A 12,109-nucleotide genomic window follows, 5' to 3' on the forward strand; every position below is an offset into this window, starting at 1 on the left:
CCCAGCCCTAGTTTTTCACTGATTTTCTACTTCCCTGAACTATCGTTTCCCAAGAGTGATTTTTCTCCTAATTCTTTAAGGCCCAGCTCTGGTTCCCTCATTCCAGTAGACCTTCCAGGTGTGATTCTTATCGGGGTCTTTCTCTTCTCTGGTGCCTGTTGGTCTTCTGTGTGATATTATGTATAAACTGTGCAAAAATGCTTTCGTGCTATAACTACCATACACTGCCTGAGTTGTGTGTTGATGGCAATGATGCCTTTGAACCCCACTGTGCCTAATAAAGAGCTAGACCGACTTTGTGATTGGTTGATCCCTAAAGTTTGCTTTTCTTTGGATTGTCTTTTTATCTATGGGTTCATCTCTTCTGTTTGGCAGGTCAAAGAAATTCCAGTCCTTTATTGAGAGCTGTTTGGTAAAGAATCACAGCCAGCGACCAGCAACAGAACAACTGATGAAGCATCCATTTATACGAGACCAACCTAATGAACGACAGGTCCGCATTCAGCTCAAGGACCATATTGATAGAACAAAGAAGAAGCGAGGAGAGAAAGGTGAGACACACGTTTGTATTTCAGCGAGGGAAACAAAAGACCAAGTGAGTCATGGGCTCTTGAGGTATTGGAGGGACGCTGGGGATTTCAAATAGGCCTGCATTGTTCTTTAGTGTGAAGGGCTGCCTCTGAGATCACAGCCTGCGGGCATCACTAGGCTGCTGAAATGGAATCTTTCATGAAAGAATAGAACCTCGGGAAATATTACCTTTTCCAGGCACTGAACAAAAAGTCATGTTGAGTGATACTATGAAGTGGTTTAATACGACAAGTGATTTTCTTAATTCAAATGAATATTCATGTTTCGAAGACTCAAAATCTACAGAAGACAGGCAACCTTAAAAAAAAACCCATCTAGTTGACGTTTTTCAGTGCTGGCACTCTTCACCATTTAAGTTTTCGTGCGCTGAGGCTCATTTCTAATTTAGTTATTTGGAAGTCAGAATGACTTTTATTATAGTCAAAGCGATATAAAAGAAGTTGCCAAGCTGCTGTATGGAACATCACATTTTCTTCTTTATAGATTCAAAAACTCTTTTCTCTTATGGCTCTAGCTGTTAGACCATATTACCTTTTCACTGCATCACTGGAAAAGACATGAGTCCAAACTTGGGGCCCTGGGACTGTGCCCAAGTTGTTTGAAAAGAGACTCAAAATTCCTTACCTAGCATCCTGACCAAGGTGAAAACTCACGTGGTCTGGGGCAGGTTTTATGACTTAGTTGGGTAGGGAGGTAGGGAAGGTTGAGGATGGGAAGGAAAGGGGGGGATGCAGAGAACAAACACGGTGAGAGCTCCCTGGTGGGAGCAGGAGGGGGCAGCTGGCCAGGCTGACAGTGAGGGGGCGATAGAGGGCTGGCCAGGTGAGCATTGAGCATGCGGGCAGGGGGTGGGCAGGTAGAGAGGGGAAGCCCAGGGACTGAGGGTGGGAGGTACATGGTGATGTGCTTGGCTCCACTTCTGCACTCTCCATCTTTCTCCTCTGTTCTTCACGATCCAGACGGAACGGGGAGGGTGGTGGACAGCACAGAAAAGAGGGTGCCCTCCTTTTATTTGAACTTCCCCTCTTCTTTGCCTCTGCAGTTAATATCTTCAGGTGGCAAGGTATGAGCAGGGTCCTCGGGGTGGGGTGGTGAGCCCTGTAGGGGTCAGGACTGGGCAGAGGTAAGATCAGCAGAAGCTAAGGGAGGAGAAATCCTCAGTGAAGCTTCAAGGGAAGAGTTCCTTCTTTGCAGCCGGCCTTGGGGACGCAGGAAAATGTGTGGTCAGGTTAGACTCAGGAACGGGAGGTTATGAAGCTAATCCAAAAAGGAGGCTCATCTTCAGTCGTTAGTGGATGGAGAGGGCTGAGGTATCAATCAGGGCCCAAGGAGTTGGGAGGGCAGCCCAAGCTGGAGAGAAATAGATGAGTCAGGTCAAAAAGTGCCGGGACTGATTTTTCAACTGCTACTTATGAATAGTGGTCTTGGGCCAGTCCATGAAGTCAGACTTTTAAAGGGAAGAGTTTAGTGTTAATCAACTATACTCCAGTATGATATAGAAAGTTAAAAAAAATAAAAAATTTCAAAAATAAAGATAAAGGGAATAGTTTAGGGCAGTGTGTCAGACATGCAGCCCATTAAAGGCCAACATTTCTAAAAAGAAAATTTATTTTCCTATAGGTATATAGACTAGGTTAAGGACTCGGACTCTTCTTTTCAGACTCAAATTCTGAGTTCAAATTCTACTTCTACCCCTTAATGGTTATGTGAACTTCATCCCAGTTTTCTCATCTTTAAAATAGGAATGGGAGTATAATAATCATTAGTATTGTCTGGCATTTTTGCAAAGATTAAATGAGATGTGCATGTAAAATGCCTAATACAATGTCTGGCACATAGATGTACTGAATAAATGTAAGCTATCCTTATTTAGACAATTCTTACTGACCTACAATTTTTCAGTACTGTTCAGGGTTACTTTCTGAGATCATGTGACCTCTGCCTCTGACCTGTGAGTAAGAGTGGGTAAAGCTTGTCCCTTGGATTGTTTTCACATTTTGGGGGCACAAACTCTAGAATGTGACTTAGAACTCACCACCCCATGAAAACAGACTATTTTTAATGTGTTCCCTCTCTGCAGGGTAAAGAGTAAGATCCTTGGGAGTAGGCTTACTCGAGAGTTGCATGATGATTTAAGGAACCTCATTCTGTTTAGGCTTTGAGCCACCAGCAGCCTTCTTTTTTGTCTGCTCCCCAAGAAAGAGTGTTGCTCAAAATGAGACTTCATTCCAGTTGCTCGGTTTGATTAAATGACTTGACTTGCTCCTTCTAATATTTTTTCATTCTCTTAGTAGCTCTAAGACCAGCTTCTGGTAGAATCAAAAATTTTTAATGTGCATTGCTTTGTGATTTTTTTAACCTGATATTATTTTTTCCTTCAGATATGTTGATACATGCTAATTTAAGCCACTAATATAAAAGCAATCACGCTGGATTCTGGTGAAGTATTATAGTTGAGGAGATTGACAAATGAAATTTTTACCCTAGAGAGGAGAAATAATTAGATTAATTGTGTGCTTCTTTTCCTTGCTATAATTTACTTTACTAGATAAAATTTCTGCATTTTACTTTGAACTGTCTGTTGATTCATTTAAGGAAAGTTTGGAATATTAAACTTTCAACGTGGAGTACTGAAACACTTTACGAAGGTTCTTTACATTTTCGTAAAATAATACTTTTTAAAAAGTAGCCTGAAAACTTCATAGTTATCTAAACATGTGAAGCTAATTTTTACATGATTTTTAAAAATACTCTTGAAGTCATCGTGCTATGGCTTCCTTTCATCATCCCTTTAATGGCTAAATAGTATGGAAAGCAAAATGTGTTTATGATCAAATTCCATGGTTCTCATCATGTGACTGCTGCCTCCTGGGGGTAACATAACCAAATTGCAGTTTCAGTTTCTTTACAGGGGTGTAGCAATGTCTTCAAAGTTGTAATTACTAACACATAGCTATCAAGGGATGATAGCCCTGTGACAACCTCCCTGCTTAAAATGAAAAGCTCCTCCAAAGTCTCCCCATTGCCTACGGAAAAGTCCTCAGCATGGTATATATAAAGATCATTAAGCTACATCAAACCTGCTGGGCTTTCTCACTCCATCTGCTTTCTCACACCAGCCACTCACAACTCAGTGTTTCCTGAACATTCATGCACTATAATACTATTAGCCTTACTCAGGTGGTTATGTTGCTTAGAATGCCCCTTTCCCAGCACTTTCAGCTGCCATCTGCCTAAAAAAGGGCTACCGATCTTCCAAGGTCCAGCTCATTTCTTCCTCAAAGACTTCACTGTTCCCTTCCCCCATTATGACCCATGGACTTAGCCACTTTTTTTGTCTGATATCTCATTGCTCTTTTTATGTAATTCTATTTAGTGTATAATGTGTTGGAAAGAATGCTAATTATAAAGTTGGAAAAATTCTGGATTGAATTCTGAATCCAAATCTCAGATTTATTGGTCATATTACTAAACTGCTTATAATCTCAGTATCTTTGCTTGCAAAATGGGTATTATGTTAAAGGATTGTTATGAGAAGTACATGAGAGAACATAAGTATCTAGCATAGTGACCAGCATGGGCGATACCCAATAAAGATTAGTTCTCTTTCTTCATAATCATGGAGACTCTGATTATTTACTTATCTATCTTGACCATTAGATTCTAATCTCCTCCGAAGCAAAGACTCGATCTTGTTCATTATGGCATGTTAACTTGCTTAATATATTAGGGAATTAAATGAATGTCCCCAGTGGGTTAATCAAAATACATTTAACTCTATATTTTTAATAGCACACATTGTCAAAAGTTTCTGTCTGGTATTAAGATATCTAAAGGTAATTTGTGAGTCTATGTAAGTCATAATAAAATTCCTACGTAAAAAATGATTACTCCTGTCAGTAAGTTAACAGTGGCCCAATAAAAGATTGGGTTAGGTGGTCCTATAATGGGAGTTAACACAAACTGAAAAGTTATGTTTCAGCTCCTTGTCTTCACTTTCATGTGAATGCCAGGCATTAGGGAGAGAATCTAGAGTCGGCTGGGGCAGTCTTGGATGTTAATTCCATGTGCTTGAATCTAGCTGGTGGGCACTGTTGGATCACAAGTCAGGAGGCCTGGAGCCTGTCCCAGGTCAGCATTTAGGACAACTCTTTGGGCCTCAGTTTACTTATACATAAAATGAGGGCATGAGCTTTACCGAGCTGTAGCATCTTTTTGCACACTAATATTCTGTGGGTCTCTCTTTAGATGAGACGGAGTATGAGTACAGCGGGAGTGAGGAAGAAGAGGAGGAGAACGACTCAGGAGAGCCCAGGTAGGCGAGCAAGAGCTATCTTCTCAGTTTCACATTTTGCACTGTGGTTGTGTGAAATTCACATCCTTTTGATTTATAGGTTCATTTTTAAGAATCCAGCAGGGTGGTCTTATTTAATTTATTGCCCACAAATGTACTCATTAATTTGGGAAAATTTCCCTAGGCAGACTTCTTACAAGAACATGGAAATCAGGATATTCTTTATCTTGTCTTTCAAGATTTATTTCCTTGTTTCCTCACATGTGTAACATGTAGAATGGGTAGGAGGCAATTACCTGGGTAATACAGGTCTAAAAGTGCCTAAAACTGCAACTTTCTGGAGACCAAAGTGGTATTTTTGGACTTGAGTTATCCAGTTCATTACTTCATACCTTTGAGACATTTAGGTGGCCACTGTCCTCGTCACATGGCATATGTTTTCAACACAGCCTAATCCAAGAGGAAACAGTTTCCAGGAAATCAAATTACACTCTAAGGTGAACCCTAAATAGAAACTTCCATTCCCATTCCTCTTGTCATACGTTGGCCCCCAGAATCAAGTGCTGCTTTATTATCATCATCCCTATGTTTTGAATTTCACTTGACTTTGATTCTGACTTTCTTCTAGTCTGTGTTCATAAGTAATTAATGCCAATGTGCTCACACTGCCAGGATTTCTCTTTTGTTAGAGAATTCAGCTGATGGCAGTTTGGTGAATCAAGGGGCATGGGCATGCACACCAGGGCGGATGCACTGTACATGTGAAGTGAGATTACTGGGGGAAATGCACAAGGCAGAAGGGTCACTGGGGTATATGGGTCCCCATCCTCTAGCCATCCAAGGAAGGGACCCAGTACTCAATAAGGAGCAGTTCTTGTACGACTGAGGCAGAGCTTCTGAACCAGGGAAGGGGCCAGTTCAGCCACTGCTGCTAGAATAAGCTAGTGCGTTCCTTTTCTGAGCTAATTCAGACCTACCAAGCTGGATTATTGCTAAAACTACTGGAAGAGGATGGGATTGAGGTTACAGGGCCATCAGTTTTTCTCTCTTCACCTGTTATGGGAATTTTCAAGGTCAAAGACTGAAAGAGAATTCTTTCCTTCCATCTAGACGTTTTCTGCCCCTAGTTTAGCTGCATAAATATGGTGACTGCCAAGTAATGACATGGAAAATGAACATTCTTGTAAAGCAAAGGACCAAATGCCTTGCTTTCAGAGTCGTACGCTGTTTTTCCAAAGCTCACCCAGACAGTCACGTCAGCCCTTCTGATCACTCTTCATGGAGTTGAGAACCTCATCTTAACTAACACTTGCTAAACCGCATGTTAGGAGTCACTTAGTGGGTGACCTAGCCATCTCTTAACATTTCTATAATTGTCACATGTCTTTATATCACATCGAAGATTATGTTCCAAGTCCTGTTTTATGGACACATCTAATTAATTTTCATGAAATCCTGTAAAATAGAAAGGGATAGTGGTTATCTCATTATAGAAATGAGGTAACAGCCCAACGGTAGCAACCAGCTCTCACACGGAGTTAATGATTCGGTCAGTAATACATCTCGGAATCAGTTAATATTAATGGGTCGTCCTCATGTGCATGGGAGGCTGGGTTCCCCAAGCCCCACCACCTTTGCACAGACCATGTGGCCTGAGTAGATAAGCCCCTCCTTTGGGGGGTTGTTTAAAGTTCTATACAAAGGCCGTTGGTTTTAAAGGAGGCTTATTAGTAGAATCCAAGCACTGTCTATGAGCCACGCCTTCTGATGTCATGTTATGGCAGTATCTCACATAGCACGCTACCCACTCTCCAAGACAGAATGATCCCCTTGTCAATCACCAAACCTGCTCCTCCCCTTTCATTCCCCATCCCAGTTTGCATCACCACCACAGCCCAGACGCCAGGAAAAAACTTGCAAGTCATCCCTCACTCCACACATTAGATCCATCAACAGGTTTCATTAACTCTCTCCCCAGATGCTCCTCCCAGCCTCCATCCCCACCTCCGCGACCTGGTTAGTCTCTACCCCAGAGCCGCTGTAGTCGCAGCCCAACTGGTGGCCCTGCTTGCCCTTGTACCCACTGCAGAACATCTTCTATTCAGCAGCCAAACGAATCTGATCATGTTACCCTCCTGTTAATAAGCTTTCCATGTGTGGCTTCCACAGCCTCATGCTTTACCCTCTCTTCTCTGTCTCTGACTTCCTCTTGTACCCCTCTCCCTGTCATTTGCTCTGCCCTGGGAAGACTGCCTGGGCTTCAGACCCTCAAAAAGGCCACCCCTGTTGCCACGACAAGCCTCTAAACTTGCTTTTTTCCTTCTGCTTGAAAGGTTTTTCCCCTACCTCCTCGTGTGACTGACTCTTCATCATTTGGGGCCTATCTCCACTATCAGCTTCTGGGAGAGGTCTTCCCTGATCACCCCATCTCAAGCAGAACCCTCATCCTAGCCCCAGTGCCCTGCCACTGTCCCTCTTAAACTCTTACACTTTTTTTGTCTTCTATAGAGACGATTAATATCTGAAATTATGTTATTTGTAATAATTTGTCTGCCTAACTAATTATTTGCCTGTCTCTCTTCCCCACAAGAAAATAACTAGAGGGAGAATTTGTTTAGCTACTGCTGTATCCACTAGAGCCTATTATAGTGCCTGCCGCATAGTAGGTACTCAATAATTATTTAATGGATTTATTTCAAGGGGAAGCTGCCGGAAAGATTAAAAGGGCTAGGTCTGTATGAGTAAGTAGGAACCATTTCCCTCCTCCTTGCTGGGCTGCAAGCAGAACCAAGGAGTCTGTAGCTTTGTGCTGTTCAAGGAGGTGATGTGGGTGAAGACGAGGTACCCATCCAAGGAGAGCAAGCTCCCTCACCCCTCCAGATTATTCATTTTTATTTGCTGGCTTAGCTCTTGCCTTTCTTAAAAGTGAAAATAAGCTGGCCTGGGGCTCAGGGCTTGAGTACTCACTACAGCTTTTAGAAATAGAGGGGCGAGGGAGTGGTGTGGACGGTCCGGGAGACAGGTGATGGCTTCAGGCATGTGACATCTCTGCGGCGACGGAGCGGCCTAGGCATGCAGTAGTCACACTGGCGGGGAGGCTGGAGTCGCGTCTGTTACCTGGACTCTTGTTTCTTTTGGGGGGTGAGCAGTGGAATTAACGGAGGGGTCTGAGAGCCCGTGCTTGAGCACGTGGCCTCTTTCCCCGCAGGTGGGTGCGGTACCCGCCTGGCTGTCCTCCGCCGGGACCCCCGGTAGCGGTGGCCCCTCCCTGCGCGGGACACTGATCTGTCTCTCCCGCCGCGCAGCTCCATCCTGAACCTGCCCGGCGAGTCGACGCTGCGGCGGGACTTCCTGCGGCTGCAGCTGGCCAACAAGGAGCGGTCCGAGGCCCTGCGGCGGCAGCAGCTAGAGCAGCAGCAGCGGGAGAACGAGGAGCACAAGCGGCAGCTGCTGGCCGAGCGCCAGAAGCGCATCGAGGAGCAGAAAGAACAGCGACGCCGGCTGGAGGAGGTGAGCCCCCGGCCGCCTCTGCCGCCCGCCCCTCCCGGCGGCGGTCCCTTCCTGGGCGTGCGCCGGCGCCCGAGGTCCCGCCCGAGAGGCCGAGGCCGTAGCCTGCTTGGAGCACACGCGGCTGAACTGCCAAGGAGGCTGCAGCCAAACGCTCTCACAAGCGGGCCACTTCCCTGGCTGGGGGCGGTGTGACCTTGGTGTGGTCACGTCAGCAAAGCAGGTGAAGGCTCCAGCCTCTTCAAGGCTTGCCCAGGTATCACCTTCTTAGTGAGGCTTCCTTGAGCCCCTCACTTAAAATCACAGCCCCTCTCATGTCCTGTCGCTCTTCCCTGCTTAATTTTTTTTATGTAGCTCTTATCACCTTCACACGTGTGTACTTTATGTACTTTCGTATATCTGTCTCTCTGCACTAGAATGTAAGCTCCCTGAGGATGGGAGAGTCTCTCTTTTATCCCTACGTATCTCTACATCGTGTATCTAGACATTAGTGTCTAAAACAGTGCCCGTCACACAGTAGGCACCTCCTAAATATTTGTGGAATGAATGAACTAATATACAAGTGGATGAGTCAATGACCAAGAGGTGAAGTATAGGTGTTGACTAGACCACAGTGACCACAGTGAATAGGCAGAGAAGCGAGACGTCAAATATGGAAAAGCAGGGCCTGCCTATTGCTACTCCTTTGTTACTCCTCTGAACATGGAAGAAAGCATTTCACGAGTCCTTCCACTCACGCCTTGGTACCCAGGGCCTGTCCCGTAGCTAGTGGGCAAGACTTGCCTTCACCAATAGGTGTGCTGTCATCTGTGTGGGAACCCGTAGTGCCAGCCACACTTTCCTGCATGGCTTGCCCTGGGCCAGGCTCTCACCCGTGTGGTCTTACAGACGTTTATTAAAGCCTCTTTCCCAGAACTTGGGTCCAGGGCCTCCTTCCTCTGCCAGATAAATCAAAACCTCTAGACAGTTAGGAAACTGAGAGACCATGGCTGTTGGGGAAGTTGGATGGCAGATGAAAGCCTCACTAACGGCATGGTAATGGGGGAGTAATTTTACAGTTCTCCCAGACACCATCCTGTTCCTCATTAACGGTTGACAGCAATTCATTTGCTCTGTCAGGTGGTCACTGCAGTTAGAGGGTGGTGAATTGCAGGCTCCAGGAGCGGCTTGCTTTTTAAATCGTACATCCAGGTCCAGCCTTCCCGGATCAGTGAGGGCTTCCGTTCCAGTTTGCAATAAATCCCATCAACCTCATTGTGTCCCTAGAGTATTAGTTTGCAGACTGGCAGCAGTCATACCCAACAGTTACAATTATTGAGTGACTTCTGTGTGCCAAATACCGGGAGGGGGGCTTTGCTTACATCCAGGATGTCACCGCTATCGTGGATTTGTGTATATCCATGATCTCTCGTGCAAAGTGTGCGTATCTCCATTTAACAAAGAGGAAACTGAGGTTCAAAGAGGGGAAGAAATTTGTCCCACGTCACAGAGCCAGTAAGTACAAAGCCAGGATTCACATCCAGGTCTGCCTTCTCCCAATGGCCATGCGGGCCCTGATGCACTAAGGGTAGATATGTAATCAGAGCCGTGAACTGTGACCCTCAGAATTGAACTTTATAAGCGTCTGCAAACAGCAGTAGGCAAATGAAGGACTTTCCAATCTAAGTAAGTCTAGGATGTTGTCGGAGTGACGAATGCTCAGCCCGTAAAAGGTTTGAAGGTCACCTACCATCCTGTATTCTCAGAATTACACTATAGTAGACGGAGGCATTGTAGTGCTGAGGGGGCAGAAGCCTTCAAAGGAGCAGGCAAAGGCAGGGTGAAGGGAGATGTGGGTGGTAATTAGCCAGCTCTCAGAAGTAAAGTACAAAGTGTAGGAGTGGAGGTGCCTGCCTCACCTCTGGTTACTCTCCTGGGCACAAATTGAAATTCTCAGACAGGTCCTTGCAGCTGTGTCTTGGTGTCATTTCCTTCTGCCCACCCAAGCCAGCTGCAGCCTCTTGTACTGGCCCCCAGCCCAGCGCTGCACCATTTCCTTCAGTCTCTCGGGTATCCTGAGGACCACGGCCTCTGCTGTCTGGATCCAAGGCTTACTCCTTTTAACTTCTGATCAAACCTCTCTCCGCAGCCAGTACCCTCTCAGGCTCTGCCCCCCAACCCTGCCTTTCCTGCTTCTTTCCTGATTTGTGGTTTATTCCTTCCAAGAGCATTTCCCGAGGCCCTCACCTCATTGGAGCATCATGCCCTGGAAATCTGGACCATTTGCCTTTCCCCTGTCTGGCTAATGAGCTCCTTGCCTGGTGATTTGCTACACTTAGTTTCAGGCTAAAAGCATTTACCAAGTAACCCTAGAAAATCCCCATTGTCATCCCATAAAACATTTAACATACCAGAGAATGCAAACACGTGTACACAGACACACGCGCACACTCTTATATGAATTTTTTTTTTTTTTAATTTTAACACAAGAACTCTTGGCCTTTGAACCTAGATCCTCAGTTGGTACAGTCTTTTCAGAGGATGCATTGTATTGTTTTGGTTTTATTTTTTTAGATTTTCTTCCTCTCGTACTGGGTTTGATCTATTTAAACATTATATGTTTTTTTTCATCAAGTTGCTTGAATAACAATTTCTAACAGTTAGGAAGCACTTAACCATAAGACAGGTACTCTGTTCAGTACTTCATGTGAATTGTCTCATTTAATCCTCACAAGAATCCCCAGTCTAAAGATAAAGCAGCTGAGTCTCAGAGAGGTTAACAACTTGCTAATGGTCACGCAGCTTGAGACAAAACGAGGTTTCAAACCCAGCAGATTGGACTCCAGAGCCCAGCCACTGTCACTGCATCTGTCCTGCCTCTCCCCCGGCAAGCCAGAGTCAGTGTGCTTTTCCATAGTCTTCACCTGGCCTCTGCTTCTGTGGTCTTTTACACTGAGAAGTTAAGGATTTCTGAGCAAGGTCAAAGAAGCTGCACTCAGCAGGTGCTCATCTTTGAGCTGGATTCTGGCTCTCAGGCTCCCAGTCAGAGCCCCTGCCAAGGCCTCCTCGTGTCTGTTCTTTTGCTGCATTTTCTGGAGCCTCTATCATGGATGTTTTCAGGCTCAGTGGGGCACAGGCATCCAGTGGGGCACACCCTCTATGTCCCCACCCCACGGGCACAGAAGGCGTGCATGGAGACACTTTGCTCTAGGCATCAATGTGCATGCGCCCTAGCTTCTCACCAGAAGCAGGAATGCTTGTGGCCACAGGGCATCGAGAGATTTTACCCGCTTTATCTTTTGATCCTTTATCTTGCCCCTATTGCGCAATAGAGAAAAAAAGAAATACTGAATACTCAGATGACTGTAAGTTCTGAACCCCTAAGTAATGACTGTCCCAGCCACCCGGGATTCCTCTCCCGCCTCCGGTCCTGCTGGATCCCATCCACGTCTGCTGCCCTGGCCTGTGGTGACCACTTCTGTTTCTGATGCTGAGTAGGAACTTGCACTACATTGTCACATAGAAGCAGTTAAAGCCCGTAGTTAGGCTTGTGAACTTCACTTCATTGTGAGCCAGGTGGCCTTATGTAGGCATCCTGGGAAATACATTTCCTTTTCCAAATAAAGGCCCTTCAGACACCCCTTTGGTGACACGAGGCTGTGTAGGTTGTAGCCTTCGACTTCCTCATTGATCTCAGATGTCACCTCCAACCAGAGTTTCTAAAGAATCCCTGTCTGC

At 45.5% G+C, this 12,109-nt stretch overlaps 1 protein-coding gene across 1 annotated transcript in view; it reads left to right on the forward strand.

The window, feature by feature from the left end:
- TNIK (TRAF2 and NCK interacting kinase) overlaps positions 1-12,109 on the forward strand; it is a 410,774-nt gene that overhangs the window by 311,199 nt on the left and 87,466 nt on the right. The window contains exons 10-12 of the mRNA XM_061193436.1: positions 376-551; positions 4,840-4,906; positions 8,191-8,395. Of these exons, the coding sequence (XP_061049419.1) occupies positions 376-551; positions 4,840-4,906; positions 8,191-8,395 (448 nt within the window). The remainder of the gene's footprint in view (positions 1-375; positions 552-4,839; positions 4,907-8,190; positions 8,396-12,109) is intronic.

Source organism: Eubalaena glacialis, chromosome 6, assembly GCF_028564815.1.
Source record: "Eubalaena glacialis isolate mEubGla1 chromosome 6, mEubGla1.1.hap2.+ XY, whole genome shotgun sequence".
NCBI lineage: Eukaryota > Metazoa > Chordata > Mammalia > Artiodactyla > Balaenidae > Eubalaena > Eubalaena glacialis.